The sequence below is a fragment of the Aquarana catesbeiana genome, linkage group LG12 (assembly GCF_042186555.1).
Source record: "Aquarana catesbeiana isolate 2022-GZ linkage group LG12, ASM4218655v1, whole genome shotgun sequence".
Taxonomy (NCBI): Eukaryota; Metazoa; Chordata; class Amphibia; order Anura; family Ranidae; genus Aquarana; species Aquarana catesbeiana.
Window position 1 is genome coordinate 44,400,940 of NC_133335.1, and position 19,320 is coordinate 44,420,259.

Genomic DNA, 19,320 nt, shown 5'->3' on the forward strand with positions numbered 1-19,320 from the left:
GATGTTATTTAATGGAACACTGGTAATGTTTTGTATGGGTTTTTTTGGCACTAATTTACAGGATGCACATTGGTCATACATTATAGCGTGACACTTTGATTTTTTTATTATATATTTGGCACACCTGTATGATACTGTGAACAGTATCAGCAGCTGATAACTATCACACTGATTGATCTTCCCTGGAAGCTTGCAAGATCTTCATTTATTCCTAAATGGCCAAAAAAAAAACAAAGGAAATTCCCAACTCAAATTACCAATCAGCTTGCAACCAACCAAATTATCCTGTCTAACTGTAGTCTAATGCATGTGCTTCTACTATGGAGGCTCTCAAGATTTAGAGTTAGGACTGCAGATAATACTGGGGTGACGTGAAGTGGCTCTGCAGCTTACACATGTATTTGCAAATGTGTGTAAACTAAACCCCTGTTTTTAACGCATACTGGCAGGATAATTTGGTTGGTTGCAGGCTGGTCGGTAAGTTGAGCTTAGCATTTCTTTGGTTTTGTTTGTTCCCCTACAGCACCGTAATTGGGAAATAACCATCTTTTCCATAAACTTTTTGGCCCGATGGGAGAGGAACTGGAATGTACTTGGATCTCCACCCCAACAGAGCCACTGAATGTTCTTCTGTATCCAGCTCCTGTGTGAAGACAGCTTTTATACTTTGCATAAGTTATGTCAGTCCCTTCCTTGCTAGAGTTTGCAGTATGTGTCCTTGCTACCAGGGCTGTGCTACCCCTGAGTCTAAAGGAGGCCGCTTCCTCAGGTAGTATTTAAAAAGGCACAATGAGGGGCGCTCAATGAGACACAAACATTCCTTCTTTGTTGCAGTTCCATAATGCTGAGTCTGGTAAAACCACAGTCTCAGCATTTCTGAGCTCATTGCTCAGCTGCTGCACCTGGGCCTCCTCAGTGATGCAGAGCCTGGTAAAAGTGCAGCTTCAACCTCACTAAGCATTGCTCTGCTGTCCACCACTCCTGCCTGCCTGACAGGAAACTCTGCTACTCCACCCGAGGTGGTCATCCTTGACATGGGGAGTGGCAAAAATGGTCAACTGACACCAGCACAGCCCTGCTTGCTACAGCAATAGGCCACCTCACCTTAGCACCAGTCTGCTTAGAAGCTAATCTGTAATTTGCCAAAATGTTTTTGGATTGCTAGAGGAAACCTACAGAGACAAAGGAAGTACATATTAACTCCATAACGATAGTGCACCCTGGTATGTGGATCTTGGTGCTTTAAGCAAATGTTTTAGGCATTAAAGGAGAAGTGTTTGAAAATAAAAGAAAAAAAAACCTACATACTCACCTCCATGTTGCAGCATCAGTGTGTTGCTGCAGCTGTCCCCCACCAGCTTTAAACCCGAGAACTAAGCAATCACATTTCATTCTCAACCTGCTCAGAATACAGGCAGTCCTGAGTCACAAACATCCGACTTGCATACAGGTCGTACTTAAGAATGGAGGAAGCGTGATATCACGCTGGTCCCAGAAACCGCTAGGTGGCCATCTTGCTGCTCACCGCATGCTGCCACCTACTGTCCGGCGGACAGGTCAACAATCCCACATCAGTGCATGGCCAGATAAAATTATTTTTTTGGCTGGATTTGCACTTAAAAAATGTACCCATTCCAACGTACATACAAATTCAACTTAAAGCGTTACTAAACCCAGGGCCCTGCATTCACTATATCTGGTCTCTCACAGTACACAGAACATGGAAATGCAATTATTTTACTATATATACTGTAAACTGCTAAATACCTTTTTTCATCAGCAGTTAGAGCAGTCTTGTGACTTCTATGAGCGTCTAGTTAAAGCTTGTAGAAGGAGTTTTCAGTCTCCCACAATTGTCCTATTAGGATACAGGACCCCTGACCCTCTGGCTGGACAGTGCTGATCCTGTGCTGATCACATGCACTTTCCCAAGAAAAAAAAACACAAAAAAACTCTCTAGCAATACACACCAAACTGAGAATGTGTAACCTATCCCCTGTCTCTGTAAATATGAGGATTTTTATTGGAGTCAGTAGAAGAAGGAGATGATCAGAGAAGACAGGATCAAACAGCCTTTTTACACAATGCAAAGGATTAACCCCTTAGGTTCCACAGTGAGTTTGACAATCATGCTTTACTGCATATACAGACTGATTTTACTGTTGTGGGTTTAGTAACACTTTAAGAACAAACCTACAGAACCTCATCTTGTTTGTAACCCGGAGGCAGCCTGTAGAGAGAGTAGTGACTGTCAGTCACTGCTCTCTGTTCTGCTCCTCCAGTGTTCACTGGAGTACCAGGCTGCAGAGAGATGGGAACAGCTTGCTCCGGTTATCAGCAACAGGCTGAGAGGCTGAGCCAGCTGCTGATTATGCACTGATTTTGGTCCAGCTTGGACCAATGTAATATGTATATACCATACGTGGCAGATACCCCTGGCAAATAAAAATCACTGAAGTAGACACCACTACTACACTGATCTCCACTTGATTGAGGTGCTTGCGCTGAGCTGCTGCTCTCCTGTATTGTGAGCACAGGAGGACGGACACTCAGCATGGGCGCCATTCATAGAATGCTTTGCATTTTATGAATGAATACACAGTATTCTCTGACTGGATGAGGTGAGGAGTCTGATGTCACTGCCCCACCTCTCCACTGCTTCCAGGGGTATCAGTCAGGTATAGGTATGGTATATAAATAGGTACATAGGTCCAAGTTATTTAACATACCGATGACTATTCTTTGAGTTTTGTGTTTAGCTGATTGTCTGAAATTCAGCTTCACTTCTTCACAACTTTCACCATCTCAACCTTATTTGAAGCAACTCTATTTATTTTTTCACATTTAATTTTTTTATTTGATTTGATTGACTCATAAATAATTATTTTATTTATTAGGTTTAAAGTAAATCTGCCATTAAAGTGTGGGAGCTTGTCCATGTAGTAGTCCATGTTGGAATGAATTGCATATGAGGATGACTAGTTAGGATTCTGTAACATCGTCACACCCAATACTTTTTGTATAGCTTTACAGCCCAATTTCATGTTTAGGTGTCCTGGTTATCTTCTCTAGAATCTGCTAAGAGATCAAGGGGAAAAAAAGCAAAAACATTAAAAAAACATAAATATAGCATATACATTTGCTACACAGATCATATTGTAATTGAATGTTATTTTAAAAAAAGTACCTTTTGTTTTCAATCTGCAGAGCTGTAATTTCCTGTAAAATGCAATGCAATATGGATACCTGGAGATGTTCTGTACACAGATGGTGTAAAGAACTTTCCCCAGAGGTGCAATTTCCTGCTTGTGTGATTGGCTCACTGATTTTCCTAGAAATCTGCACTAAGATACAAGTCAGATTTTGGTCATCCCCTGCAACCAGAATGTTATTTTTGGTCAGGTACCCCCAAAGGGAAATAACGTCTAAATGGATGCAGACCCTGCCACTTTCCAGTAGCTTCACTTTCCACATGGACACAGAGAAGTAAACAGCAATTTCTTCAGAATAACAAAAGGTCAGGATCTGCAACAGTTTTTTCTTAAAACCCTGCAATGAACATAGATCACCCAGAGAGGAGAGTTGTTTTCTCAACAAAGGTGGAGTTATTATTTAACCCTCAGAGGCCAAGCACAGACACGGTGGAACAGAAGAGATAACTGGTCTAACTGAAAAGCATTACAATGTTTCATGGGGTAGCTTTTGAAATCATTAAATATAACCAGTTCAAGTTTACCTGCTTATTTGCCCCTTCTCCCTCCTTCATGTGATTTTAATAGCACAGATTACATAGAGAGTGTTATTCTCCAGGCACTTTCTCGCACCCAGCGAGCTGCACGTGCTATATACAGCCTGCCATACAAGTGAATGACTGCATGCTGCCGTACTCTTGAAACTCTAAAAAGGATTGGCCTATACTTGTGCATGCACATCAAACATTCTATGCGAACGCTCAACGTCTTTGTTTGGAAAATATGTCAGATGCACATGCAAGGGTAATCAACAATGCAAATAAGCATTGGCATTTACACAGTGTGACAATGCTGCCTAAAGCTGACCATACACTAGCAGAATTTCACTCCACATTTTTCATTTTAAAGGGGTTATAAACCTTTGTGTTCTTTCACCTTAATGCATAGGATGCAATCACTTTAAGAACAATTCATTTGACTTTTTAATCTTTTATGATGGTCAAATTGACAGGCGTGTTTGACCGCATTAATAAGAAAATTTGAGAAGCAGGGTGAGCAGGATGAGAATGAGCGCATGTGGTTTTCATTCGGGAAAAGCAATTTATTCCAAAATCAATTCTGGAAAGAAAATGGAATTTTGAAGTACTTTTAAAAACAATCGCCAAATCATCAAGTGTATTGAGAATTTTCATATACAGTGCCTTGAAAAAGTATTCGTACCCCTTGAAATTTTCCACATTTTGTCAAGTTTCAATCAAAACCATAAATGCATTTTATTGGGATATTGGGATATTTTATGGCCAGCTAATGGTCTTTATGGCACTAATGGTCTTCAATGACCCATCTCTATTCGGGATTTTGTTTGCATGCATCCAAGCAGCTACAGTGTCACCTAAGCTACCTGAGTTCCAGCACCTGAACGAACCTGTGATTGTGAGAAGCTTCTTTGGCTGTTCTTGAAGCGTTTTTGACTCCTGTTATGGGAGTCACTTCAATCTGGTAAGTAGGTTGTGTGGCTGGTGATGGTGGCGGATTACTGTTGTTTGATGCCTTGCTGAACCCCAGGAGGATTTATCCAGAAGTTTGATTTCATCACTATTTGAACATTTTTTGAACACATATTTTTTGAATTTTTTGGAATTCAATTTTGAATTTGAACTGTTGATTTCACTTAGTTGTTAGTTATCTATGAGTATCACTGTTGTCATTATTTACACACTATAATATATGTTTTGGTTTACATTAGAGTGTGATTCTGCACTTGCACTTTACAAGGAGCGCGGTTTGTAATTAATCCGTTAATTATTGTCCTCTTTATTTTTGTTATAACGTGCTGCTCCTCAATCAATCAATTTTACATTAATTAGTTCTATCAGCTTCCATTTGCGCGAGTTGGTAGTTTCTACCATAAAATTCTATTTATTTTAAGCCAAAATGCTTCCAACAAAATCCTGACCTTTGCTTTACTTAAGGTGGGATTAATTATACAATTGTTTAATAAAATCGACAGTTTAATAAAATCGGTGTAAAAATGATTAAGGTGGGTATCCGCACATCAAAGACTTGAAAGTCATGAAAGGACTACAGTCTACTAGGATAGCAATTAGTATGTCTCAGTGTCAGTTTTTTATAATAAGGTTTCACTAGCTGGACTGATATACAGTTGGTTCCCTGTCATGACTTTGGCATGGGACTCTAGTACACTTACATGTTATTACTTTTATTGTAAAGTGAATTTACTTACTTTCACGCCTGTGTAAGCTCAGATTGGAAAATCGTCTTGAAATCTGCAAAATTAAGTTATATTATTTTACATCCGATACTCGTTATTTATATACCCCAACAGGTACAGTACAGGTTAAAGTGCTGAGTTAGCTGGATCAGTGAACACCCTCCAAGAGTATCAGATTTTTTTTCCCTGCTGCCTACACCTTGCTGCCCCTTAGTAAAAGGTAAGAAACAGCAAACCTTATCTAGATGGTTTAGCTATAGGGAGAAAGTCCAAACTTGTTCTTTAACTGCTAAGCTGCAGTTATGTACACATGTCACAGCCAACAATACTGTGCTTTGCAACTGCAACAAGAACGATACCCTTTGTCGCATTTGGCGGGCGCCGATCAAGTGAATGGGGCCTCGCAGCAACCACGCACAAAGAACTCAGTTGCAGCATGGTAGTGGAGCATTTAGGGGGTTAAAACAGGATGTGAGGAGGTGACATATCACCTCCTCACTGCCTGTCAAATGGCTCTGAAAAGCAGTCCAAGTTTGGTTCATTTTTCAGAGGAATGGCAGTCCTTGCTGCTAGTATATATGCTAGTTATACAGGTGTATAGACTTACATTCCAGAAATGTACATGCATTTCATTTTTTCCCACTGAAAATATTGGAGTCTTCTAAAATTGTGTTTCACGAGTGTAATTTTGTTCCTACTCATCTCCTATGCCTGCCAGTGCAGGTAAATAGCAGGTGAAAGTTCAAATCTTATGAAATCCATGAAAATGCTCTTTTTTTTAATGTTATTCAGATTAGAGGTATCAAATCTCAGTGAATCTCTACAGAGTATCAAATCTAATACAGGGAATCAATGAAAATAGAGTATATAACTGCACATGCATTAAAGCTAAAACCTTTATGGTTCACGCTTCCCCAAGTTTCATACGACTCCAGCAGCCCCATCGTTCCTGTATGACAAGTATTAGTTACTATGCAACTTTTTTTTTTATTTATTACAAACGGTTTTATAAGAAAATATAGTTGACTCAGGTGGTTTGGATGTGTCATTGCCATCATCCCGTAAAATAGTTCAAAATCTACACAAACCTCTATTTGGGATTTTTAAGGCAATGAAAGCAATAAATAGGTAAAAAATAATTTATTTTAAATATTAATATATATAAATACGTGAAACAAAAATTGATAAGTAGAATTTCATAATTGCACAAACATAACACAGTATTAAAAGTACAATGCATATTGAAAAAAATCAATGGAAGAACGTGATACATTATACTACAAGATACAATCACCACAATTTCAAAGAGGTGGCGTCAAGTAGCAGAATTCCAACGTGTTTCAACATACAAATTTCAAAAAAAGTCTTCCTCAGGGAAAGTTGTATCACGGTAATTACCATATGCATTTAATAAGCAACACCTAGTGGTGCATCCCCAGTGTCAGAGTGAGAGATTCCAGTCCTCAAAAAAGCCCAAGCTGCCATACATTCTCTACGAGACGGCTGGATATAGTAAAGATCCCAGTAATGGCAGTCCAAATGTCAATACTTGATGGTTGAATATAGGTGATACAAGAGTTCGTCCAAACCCCGGTCACATCATCAAATGGTGGAGTCTGTGCTCGCTGATTGCCCCTTCGGCTGTAAACCGAGGGGAAGACTGGCCAGTCTATATTTAACCATCAAGTAATGACATTTGGACTGCCATTACTGGGATCTTTACTATAGCCGGCTGTCTCATAGAGAATACAACTTTCCCTGAGGAAGACTTTTTTTGAAATTTGTATGTTGAAACGCATTGGAATTCTGCTACTTGTCGCCACCTCTTTGAAACTGTGGTGATTGTACCTTGTAGTATGATGTATCACGTTCTTCTAATAATTTTTTTTCAATATGCATTGTACTTTTAATACTGTGTAATGTTTGTGCAATTATGAAATTCTACTTTTCATTTTTTGTTTTACGTATTTATATATATTTATATTTAAAATAAATGATTTTTTACCTATTTATTGCTTTCATTGCCTTAAAAATCCCAAATAGAGTTTTGTGTAGATTTTGACAAACGGTTTTATTGGAAGTAGTGATATGTATGCATATGTTACTATGTACTTTAAACAAAAATATCAGATCTTACGTATGGTGCTTTTTCAAGATGTACTGCCTGTACATTCCAATGAACTTGAGCTAAAAAGTGAAGATTTGCTATGTAAAAGGGAACATTTGTTAATTCTGTCTGAAAAATAGCAGTGAACTTCCTGCTATATAAGGGTACCAAGACACTTCACTTTACATTAGGGGATTTGGAATTGTGGGCAAAACGTGTGGTGTGCATTTGGATGCCATTATTTATAACCCCAAACACAGTGCGATTCTGCCACAATCGGCAAAACTCGCAATTAAAAAACGCACTAAGCTTGTCACCTGTAAAGGAGCAGGAGCTTCTTTTGGGTGACAGAAGAACATAGGGCAGCCCAGTGAAGTAAATGGTCTGCCCTATGCGTGACACGTGGAAAAGTGTGTAAAGTGTCCTGTCAGAATGGCAAGTGCTCATCAAAGCAATATCTGAACGGGGCCTAAAGCCTCATAGCTGTATATCAACAGTGTGAGACCTAAGGCACTGCTGCCTCTTTTTGGGAATTCTGACATGAAGCAAAGTCCTGCCTCTACCAATGTGGCATGCACAATAACAGCCACAAAATGTCAATGCGTTTCAGTCAATAATGGCCTTAATCATGATTATTGGGGACTAGTTCTTTTTCTTCAGCCTGCCTTTATCTGAGCACATCTTCCAGAGTTTACTGCCTCTAAAATCATTTTTTGTATATGCAACACCAATGTATTGTTTCAGCATAAGCCTGAAGTCATCATGGACAGATATACTGTATCTAGCTTTGAACTCTTTCTGTGCTATTGAAGAACATAACAGTGGCCTGCATGATTTCATAAATCTATCATTCTCTGCAGTGTACTGTAAAGTCTGCGGGACTGTGCCATTTCGATAACAATTGTCTTGTATTATTAGACTGTGAATGATTTAAGTGCGAGTGACAGTGTTTTATAATGCCTGTTCTATCAGCAGTATGTTATATTGCCTACATTAAAAACACTGTTTTTATAACTTAATGGTGTTATAAAATACTGAAGCAATAATGCTATCCTGGCCATACAGTATTATAAAACAATAGGAATATAGGATTCCTTATTCAAAACATCTCTGAGAATAAATATTTATATCCAGGTCAAAGGATATGCCTCACCTCAAATAGATATCCATAGAGGAACTCGGCAAGGGTGTCCACTATCTCCTATTCTATTTTTATGGGCCCCGGAACCCTTGGCCATTAAAATTAGGAGTCATCCCGACATAAAAGGCATACATTGTGGAGAGTCCAAGCACAAGTGTGCTATGTTTGCTGACGACAGCCTCTTGCTTCTCTCGTCCCCGGTCACGTCACTTCCAAACCTATACCAAACATTGCATCACTTCTCCATGATTTCGGGTCTTTCTATTAATCATTCGAAATCGGTTGCCCTCCACCTCTCACTGGACGCGAACATAGTAGCGCAACTAAAAAAACGAATTTCCTTTTAAATGGCAAACGAATACCCTCCTATATTTAGGAATTCTCCTAACCCCCACTTTAGATCAGTTATATCAGGCAAACTATCCCCCACTATATAGCAAGATGGTGGTTGATCTCCAATGATGGGTTAATAATCCTTCGTCGTGGTTCAGTTTGGTTTGGTTTGGTAGACTGTACGCAATCAAGATGAATCTCTTGCCAAGGTTATTGTATTTATTCAGAACACTGCCTATCTCAATCTGTATGTCAGACTTAAGGTTTTGAAATTGATATAGGGGAATAAGAGACCTCGGGTGACCAAGTGCACTCTATACATGCCTAAGATGAGGGGAGGCTTGGGAGTCCCGGACTTTGCCAAATATTTTAATGCAGTGCAATTGGCACAGCTAATTCGCTACCACTCCTCAACACCTCCATCCATCTGGATGAAAATTGAATCTTCCCTACATCCCACAAAACCAATTAATCACCTGATGTGGCTGAGACCAAAAGACAGACCAGTCCTATTGTGTCCCACACTATCATTTTCATTAAATCTATGGGATAGATTAACAAAACCCCATCATTTCAAATCTCCACATGCTTCCATGGCCCCTTTAGCTGGCAACCCAGACTCACCCCAGGTCTCAATCCCCATACCCTTGCTTGGTGGACAAACAAGGGTTTGATAGGTATTGCTGACCTCTATGATCATAGGGGGAGTCTATCACAAGGAACCCTTCAAGAGAAATACCTTCTTCCAAACTCAGAAATTTTTTATTATGTGCAAATAGTGCATTTTCTGCAAACCTTACAACGTTCAGCTGATAGAACCACGTCCACCTCAATGGAGTATTTATGCAGATCCTTTGATAAGCACACTGGCTTTATCTTCAAAATCTATAGTATATTGACCTTTACTCCAGAAAAATTGTTTTATATGAAGAAGTGGGAACAAGACATAGGGGAGACATTCGGTCTAGATGAATGGTCCAAAATCTCACAGTGTGCATCAAAATCATATATAAATACTTCATTGATCGAGGCAAATTACAAGGTATTGCTCAGATGGTACATGGTACCGATGAGAATAGCTTTGTATGTCCCAGAGGCCTCTCCCTCCCGTTTTCGAGGGTGCGGTTTGGAAGGCACGCTGACCCATATATAGTGGTCCTGCCCCAAGGCGAAAAGTTTTTGGATTCGCCTCTATAATTTCATCTTCTCACTTACACAGATGAATTTAATTAAATCACTGCAGCAAGCTCTTCTGGGACACCCGGTAGAAGGCGCACCTAAACAGGAAGGGAAACTTGTAGCCTTTATCTTTACGGCAGCTAGAATAGCAATTGCCAGATCATGGAAGACGCCCAAGATGCCTTTCGACTTGGTAAAAAACAAGTTGTCACGGATCATGGTAAATGAACGCCTTTTGGCGATCCTACAGGACAAACGAGCCCTATTTGATAAGATCTGGGAACCATGGATTAAATACTTGTCTGACCCCTTGTGAGAACTCAGGGATTGACTGAATTAATCTTAGGGAGTGCACTTCCCTCTCTGATATTCTTTTCTTCTTACTTTCATTCTTCTTCTTTTCTTCTTCTGGAATTGCCTATGGTATTGGCCTTCCCCCTTCCTCCCCCTCCTGTATGGAGAGTAGTGGAGGGAAGGGGAAACCAGAGGATATTCATAGTTATCTTTTAGACTATGGAAATGTTATTCGGTTGCGTTTTCATATTATCCTTTTCTGAATTGGAGCAATAAGCAGTAACAGATTTGCAGGCCGGAAGATAATTTATTTTCCTAGAAAGGCACACTGTATAATAATACTGAGATATAGTATACAGTTTAAACTTAAATGTTAAAAATGTTTTGAAAACTTTCAATAAAAATCATTGAAACAGAGAATAAATATTTATATAGTAAAAAAGCACTGCTCTATGTTTACTAAAGAATATATTTTCATATAAAAAAATACCTACAAAGTGGATTGTAGGGGGTGCAAAAAAGAGCACCACATCCTAATATAGCTAAAATTGAACAGAATGAAGAAAATCGACTTTCGAGGTGCCCTAGGATCACACATTAGTGATTAAAATATATACAGTTTTATTCAGTAAAAAAATTTAAAGAATATGGAGATGATACGATACTGTACATGTTACACAAAATTTTAGAAACAACTTTGCATTGGTAAATCTCCCATCCTGAGATAAGGAACCCTGAATGTGAATCATAGTGGTTTATTAGGATAAATTATTAGGGCCATTGCCTATATATGGATCAGCATCTGACATCACAGGGTTCCTGTTATTCACTGCATCTACACAGGGCCGTCTTTAAGGCAGGGCAAAAGGGGTAGCTGCCCTGGGCCCTATCATTGTTGTGGGGCCCATACAGCTGCCTCATACTTGTCAGCTATCCCAGTTTAAATTCCCTTGTCCCATGAAGTTTTAGTCCTCTGCTGTGTCCCGATATCTCAGTGTGAAGTTCTGTTACTAAGGCGGCCCAGCTCTGCCCTATTGCCATGTACAGATGATTTACCTGCAGACCCTGTTTTTACATGCAAATGACCTGCATTGATATGTAAATAGATTTGGACTGGCTGCATTGATATGTAAATAGAGGCAGCATTCATATGTATATCATGCCCCCCTGAGGTCATATCCACCATCACTTCTGCTGAAAGCTGCCCACTGAGGAGGTAAAGAGGCATGCTTGAAAGTCCTGCCTACAACTGTGGTCATTAAGCCTAACATCAGCCTATTCTGCAAAGGTAAGCAAATTGGAGGTGGAACCCTTTTTCAAAATAACATGGTGCCACAGCATTGTGAATTTTGGTGGATGTGAATACACATATCTCAGCAAATGCGTGAGGGTGTCATTAACAAATAATGGCACTGCTGTGTATCTGCTAAAGGGCAGCATGTTTCTGTGGTGTCAGGAAAGTGATTTTGCATGCGTTCCCGACACACACACATGTGATTGCAGGCTAAATGTCTCAGTTACATTGGTGGTCAGTGTAAATCTTTTCATTACATTGGGGTTTGGTGTAAAATTCTTTTCATTCACACTAGTGACCAGTGTGAAGGCCCCCCTTACATTGGTGGTCAGTGTAAATCCCTCCTTACATTGGTGGTTACTCTGAATGCTCCTATTACATTAGTGGTCAGTGTAAATCCTCATTGCATTAGTGGTCAGTGTAATTTCCCATTACATTGGTGGCCAGTGAAGAAACTCCTCTTTATATTGGTAATTGGTAAAAAAATGCAAACTTGCATTTGTGGTAGAATCCTCCTTTACATTGGTTGTCGATGTAGAAGCCCCTTTCAATTGGTGGTGAGTGTAAATACCCCTTACATTGCTGGCCAGTGTAGAAATTCCCCTTTATTTGCTGTTAATGTAAAATCCCCATTACATTGGTGATCAGTGTACATTTCCCTTTACATTGGTGGTATATGCTCCTCGACAATGGTTGTCAGTGTAAATTCCCCCTTACATGGAGGTCATTGTATATTCCCACTTACACTGGTGGTAATGCTCCTATTACATTGGTGTCAGTGTAAAAATCCCTCTTTATATTGGTGGGGGGTGTAAAATCCCCCATTACATGGCGGTCAGTGCAAATTCCCCTTTACATTGGTTGTACAGTAATTGTAAATTCCCCAACACATTGGTGGTCAGTGTAGAATCATCCACTATATACTTGCCAAAAATTCCCAGCTTTGCTCTACATGATTCAGAATTTTCCAAAGTGTACTGCCTCCTAACTAATCCCATCATCACACCACTGATCCCAGCAATTCCCCAGAATTGCCACTGATCACACAACCTCCCCCCAGCATTGCCACTGATCGCAGGAGTCCTGGGATCCCTAGGAGTTTTCTGTTTATTGATGGGTGCCCTCACCTCCCCAGGCCATGGTGTGCAGGCAGTGAGGAGATGATATGCTATAACCTTTAGCAACTAATCAGTGAGCAGTAATGATGTGCTAATGCTAGTGCAGAGGTTAAAGTGTATCACTACTGCTCACTGACTGGCTGCTAGAGGTTACAGCACACATTATGGCTCACTGAATATTTGTTTGCGGTTACAGCACATGACTTCTGCTTGTTGATCGGTTGCTAGATATTACTGTACATCAATACTGCTCACCGATTGGTTGCTAGAGGTTACTGGACATCCTTACCACTCATTAATTGGTTGCTAGAGGTTACTGCACATTATTACTTCTCACTGATTAGTTGCTAGAGGTTATTGCATATCTTTACTGCAAAAGATTAGTACCTCTTGCAACTAATCATTGAGTGGTAAGGATATGCAGGGGCCCCTGATGAGCTGACTTGCAAGGCGTAACGCAATCTGGCTTGAGAGGAGGAACACTGATGTATCTGTAGGGCGGTGGCTTCCTGGGGACGCTTGTACAGATGAACACACCGATGGCGAAGAAGTCTGGAACACGCCACCTGCAAGGCAAATCAGGCCTATCTAGCCTATCTCTTGGTCCCTAACCTGACTATAGACCATCAATGCTACCCAAACTCTACCTATCTAAGTGGGCATCGGAAGCCTAGCCTGTCGCTACCCTGAGCTATTTACCATTCCCTAGGCTAATACTAGCTAGGCCTTCAGTTATATATCCAGATATACAGATACATATATACACTGTTCTTTTCAGACATATGTACAGTACATTCTTCCTGTTATTGCTTTGATTGTATGTATTGCCATCACTATCATATATAAAGTTACAGTAATCACTTGCTGGTATGTCTGCATATCTTTACTTTTATAGATCGATGCTGGGTGTATTAGCACTACTGCTGTCAGTTATCTTGAGTGAGTTACTAGTTATTGTCCTAGAAAGGGATCATCTCTACATACGCTGGAGCCCTGTTCTAGGTGGGGGCACTGCCAATTATATATTCATAGTCCACTCTTCCTTTAGTGAAGGCTCTGGCTCTGTTGGTTACCTGCAGGTTAGCACCATAGCCTGTGTGAAGAGGGCAACTTCATATGACCCCCTCCCCCCCTATAACAGGGCTACATTTGGAGGCACTGCTGAGATAGAAGTGGTACTAACAATATGGAGGAGAAACCCAATCTAGAGGGGTACCCTGCAGTTGCTCCTAAACTGAGATATTTACCCGCTACCCTTGCAGGTTCAGGTAAACTAAGATCCAATGTCCGCTAGTTATCCTCCCAGTTTGGTTAGTGATAGTGAACCATCCAGTGACGATGAAATGTATACTTTAAGCTGACAGAAATGCTGGCACAGGGGTTACAGTCCGCACACTATAAAAAGTTAAAATCATTCTCTGGTAATGTTCTTGTGCCGCAAGGAGAAGAGGGGTTCAAGGCATGGAAAGAGCACACCCTTCAATGTCTGGGAGAGCGGTCTTGCTCAGAGGAAGCTAAGAAGCAATGTCTCACCGAAAGCCTGTGCTCCCCAGACTCTGAAATAATTTGCCAGTACCAAGACGCACAAGAAGGAGCAAGTGCCACAGACTACATACAGGTACTGTCTGATCACTTTCAGCCATACCATGATCTTGAGCAGATGGTTGCTGATTATCGCATGTCTCGGCAGAAGGAAGGTGAAAATGTTTCTACTTTTATTAACCGATTACAGTTGCTCTTGTACCGTTTAGTATATCACCACACTATATTCACTTGTGAAGCAGATTCTATGCGGACCAGTCAATTAGTTAGAGGTTTGTTACCTCACCACCCTCTCGCACAGCTCCTTAAAATGACGTTATTTGTCAAAATACTTCCCATCCATGAGTTACCGGAAATAGTAAAGAAACAGGAAGTTGAAATTCAATTTTGTACTCCTAAGAAAATAAAAGTTGTCTGAAAAGATGATTACTCCTCTGATCGGTCCCAAAGAGAGAAACCTGAGCCTTACCAGCCCTAGCTTCCAAGTAAACGACCAGCTGTATCACCAAGGGAGAGGGAACCCTGAAAGTGTTTCAGGTGTGGTCAGACGGGTCATTCAGCTAGAATATGTCAGGAGGACATTGGGGGAACAGTGCAAAGTGTGGCGTTCCCTGTACGAAAGCAGAAACCAGGAAGGAGAGATTTCAAACCAAAACCAAGAGATCATATTATAGGGTCTAAGTCCCTTGTTAATGTTACTGTCAATGGACATGCCACGCAAGCTTTATTTGACACCAGGTCCCAAGTTACTCTTATCTATTGTTCATTCTACCAGAAGTATCTAAGCAGCATACTTCTTCAATGTACTGGACAGATGGAGTTATGGGGGCTAAACTCTGATTCATACTCTGTCGATGGACGTTTACAAGTGATTGAGACTGTACCTGAGTTAGAGAACAAGGGTATTCCCCCTATGGAGATCACAGCTCTGATCTGCCCTGACACAAGCGATGCCCGCGCAGCCCCAGTAATACTAGGCACTAATTGCAGAGCAGTACATAGTGCTTTCCAGAAATTTAATGAAGGAAATTGGGCTATTTCATCTGAATCTGATAACCTACCATCTGATATTAAAGAGTTCTGTGAGGCCTTTTCCGTTGGCCACCGCCATAGAGTGGTATATCACATTGGAGAACACCCAGTGGAAATTCCATCGGGGGAGAGAGAGTGCTACAGATAGCCTCTAGTATTGCCCCAAAACCGCTTGGAGATGGGAGTTATGTCCTGATGGAAACTCCCAAAGAAATGATTGATCATGGAGGGTGGATGATGATCCCTGAGAGAAAGGATTGGAGAACTAGAGTGGCACTGTCTATGGTTGTAACTGCGAGAAACTGTTCCCCTCATTCCGTTGTAATTGATCCTGGTCAAGATGTTGCCCACTGTTACCCAGTGCTTGGCGTGAACCCCTATTCTGAAGTATGTAGAGTTCAGGTCAGGAATGCAGCTCCTAACCTCAAATTTGATTTGAGTGATCAAACCCTCTAGGACTTGGAGCCAGAAGCTGACAAAGCAATTGTCGGATTTACCAGACGTGTTCTCAATGGATGACATAGATGTGGGCTGTGCTAGAAGTGCCCAGCACACTTTTTGACTAATCAATGCTACTCCTTTCCAAGAGAGACCTTGAAGAATAGCACCCAAAGATGTTGATGAGCTGAGACAGACCCTAAACCAGATGAAGGGCCAAGGGATTATCGTGGACAGTAAAAGCCCTTATGCCTCACCAATTGTAGTAGTGAGGAAAACGTGTGGGTCCATCCGGCTGTGTGTAGATTACCGAACCCTCAATCGGAGGACCATACTAGATAAGTACACACTACCCAGGATAGAGGAAGCTTTGGAAGCTCTCAATGGGAATTGGTGGTTCACTGTACTAGACCTGCGGTTTGGGTACTATCAAGTCTCGATGGCACCTGAGGACCACGAGAAGACTGCATTCATATGTCCCTTGGGTTTCTACCAGTTCACACGCATGCCACAGGGCATAAGAGGTGCGCCTGCAATCTTCCAGAGACTGATGGAAAAAGTTCTAGGTGACTTAGTCCCCAGGGAATGTCTTGTGTATCTCGATTACATTATTGTGTTCGGGGCGACATTAGAAGAACATGAAGAGAGGCTCATGCGGGTGTTACATCTTCTGAGAGACAAGCGGACTGAAGCTGTCAGCAGACAAGTGCAAGTTCTGCAGATCATCAGTCACATATACGTGGGTCAGTAGTTTCAGCTGAAGGTGTGGCCACTGGCCCCGCAAAAGTCGAGGCTGTGGTGAACTGGCCCCGCAAAAGTCGAGGCTGTGGTGAACTGGCCCCAGCCTCAGAATATTACAGAGATACGGTCCTTCCTTGGCTTTTGTGGATATTATCACAGATTTGTAGAGGGGTATTCAAAAGTGGCTAAACCCCTTCATGACTTGCTGAAGAGTGATATGGACAGCTCTGAGAATCAAAAGAGGTCTCCTAAAAGCCCCTTTGGGGACAACAGGACTTCAGCATGTGAAAGAGCCTTTGATCAATTGAAGAAGAAATGGACAAGAGCGCCGATCTTGGCTTACGCTGATGCTCAGAAGCCCTAAGTACTTCATGTGGATGCGAGTTTGAGGGCCTTGGTAGAGTATTGCATCAAGAGTATCCCCAAGGATTACGGCCCATATCCTTCATTAGCCGAAGTCTTTCTCCTAGTGAGCGTAATTACCCAGTTCACAAGTTGGAGTTCTTGGCACTCAAATGGGCCATCGTTGACAATTTTCACGATTATCTATATGGAGCTTCATTTGAAGTAAGAACTGATAACAATCCCGTATGTTCTAACTACAGCCAAGCTAGATGCCACCAGGCACGGATGGTTAGCTGCTGTTTCCAATTATCAGTTTACATTGAAAGACAAACTGGGCCCAAAGAACACTGGAGCAGATGCCCTATCAAGACGCCCAGAGTTGGCCCCTATATCTGAAGAGAATGTCTAGGAAGAGGTCCCTGGTCCTGGGTTCGGAGCCCTGTGTGCTACAGCCTCAGTTGTTGAAAATAAAGTGGCCTTTTCTGAGACACGGTTCGTGGACTGCATGGGTAGTGGTCCAGAAGCTGTCCCTGATATGTTCACTTACCCTGCTGCACTGGGGTCATTTGAAAGATGCTCCAAAGCCCCCCAGCAAATGATTAAAAGTCAGAAGTCTGATCCTGTTATCGGACATTTGTACAGAGCAGTGAGTGCTAAAGATCCAGAGATGTTGAAGTCCCTGCCCACTGAGTGTGGTCCTTTCCTGAGGGATTGGGAAAAATTGAGATAGACAAAGGACTACTCTATTGTGTGGCATTGTATCATGACCACCCTGGAAGGCGTCAATTAGTGCTCCCAGAATGCTTCCGCAAGATAGTGTTCAGGAGTCTGCATGACCATCATGGCCATCTGGGTCTGGAAAAGACTTATGGCCTCATCCAAGACCAATTTTACTGGCCTAAAATGAGAGACACTGTGGTTGATGTTTGCAGACCTTGCCTTCGATGTCTTCAGAGGAAATCTTTGCCAGTCCGTGCTGCCCCCATGAAGCATGAAGTTCAGGTCCCATGGATCTGGTCTGTATTGTATCCCCCGGTTCGGTTTGCACCAGAACATGCGAACAGGCAAAAAATTTGTACAAACAAGCGAACACCGTTAAAGTCTATGGGACACAAACATGAAAAATCAAAAGTGCTAATTTTAAAGGCTTAGATGCAAGTTATTGCCATGAAAAGTGTATGGGGACCTGGGTCCTGCCCCAGGATCAATGCAAAAAAAGTTTTAAAAACTGCAGTTTTTTCAGGAGCAGTGATATTACTAATGCTTAAAGTGGAACAATAAAAATGAAATATTCCTTTAAATATCGTTCCTGGGGGGTGTCTTTAGTATGCCTGTAAAGTAGCGCATTTTTCCCGTGTTTAGAACAATACCACAGCAAAATGAAATTTCTAAAGGGAAAAAAAGTCACTTAAAACTGCTCGCAGCTGTAATAAATTGTCGGATCCCGGCAATATAGATAAAAATCATTGAAAAAAACGGCATGGGTTCCCCCCCCAGTCCAATACCAGGCTCTTTGGGTCTGGTATGAATATTAAGGGGAACCCGGCATTAAAATAAAAAAAAATGCGTGGGGTCCCCCAAAAATCTATACCAGGCCCTTCAGGTCTGGTATGGATATTAAGGGGAACCCTGTGCCAATTTTTTTTTTTAAATGGCGTAGGGGTCCCCCCAAAATCCATACCAGGCCCTTATCCGAGCATGCACCCTGGCAGGCCGCAGGAAAAGGGGGGGCGAGAGAGCGCCCCCCCCGAACCGTACCAGGCCACATGCCCTCAACATGGGGAGGATGCTTTGGGGTCCCCAAACACCTTGTCCCCATGTTGATGGGGACAAGGGCCTCATCCCCACAACCCTTGCCCAGTGGTTGTGGGGGTCTGCGTGGGGGCTGGCTTATTGGAATCTGGAAGCCCTCTTTTACAAGGGGACCCCCAGATCCCGCCCCCCATGTGACTGGGTATCGGGTACATTGTACCCCTTCACCAAAAAAAGTGTAAAAAATAGTAAAAATGACACAGTTTGGGACAAATCCTTTATTAAAAAATAAAAATGTCCAGCGATGTAAATACATCTTCCATCACACCACCCGACGAACCAAAAAAAACAAAACGCAACAACTCCGCCTCTATGGGAGGCTCCCACCAACTGAAGCCTCTTTGCGATGACAGCTGTTATATAGCTGAGGGCGGGGCCACGCGGTGACGTAAACGGATGAAAAGAGCAGAAAAACACTGCACTAAGCTAGTAAATACAGCAGCTACATACAATGTGACAAACAAAAATACAGAATCTATATATAAAATGTAGCGCATAAAGCATAGTGTATACTATTCAC

General features: G+C 41.7%; 1 protein-coding gene across 4 annotated transcripts in view; it reads right to left on the bottom strand.

Annotated features, from left to right (window-relative positions):
* Positions 1–2,829: 2,829 nt before the first annotated feature.
* MARCHF10 (membrane associated ring-CH-type finger 10) overlaps positions 2,830–19,320 on the bottom strand; it is a 95,631-nt gene continuing 79,140 nt past the window's right edge. For 2 of the 4 annotated variants that reach the window (XM_073607674.1, XM_073607672.1), the window contains exons 10-11: positions 5,437–5,479; positions 2,830–3,075 (exon numbers count right to left, since the gene is read on the bottom strand). In XM_073607674.1, the coding sequence (XP_073463775.1) occupies positions 3,047–3,075; positions 5,437–5,479 (72 nt within the window). In that variant the 3' untranslated portion in view covers positions 2,830–3,046. Of the gene's footprint in view, positions 3,079–5,436; positions 5,480–19,320 lie in introns of all 4 variants that reach the window. The other 2 variants (XM_073607673.1, XM_073607671.1) reach the window with 1 other exon arrangement.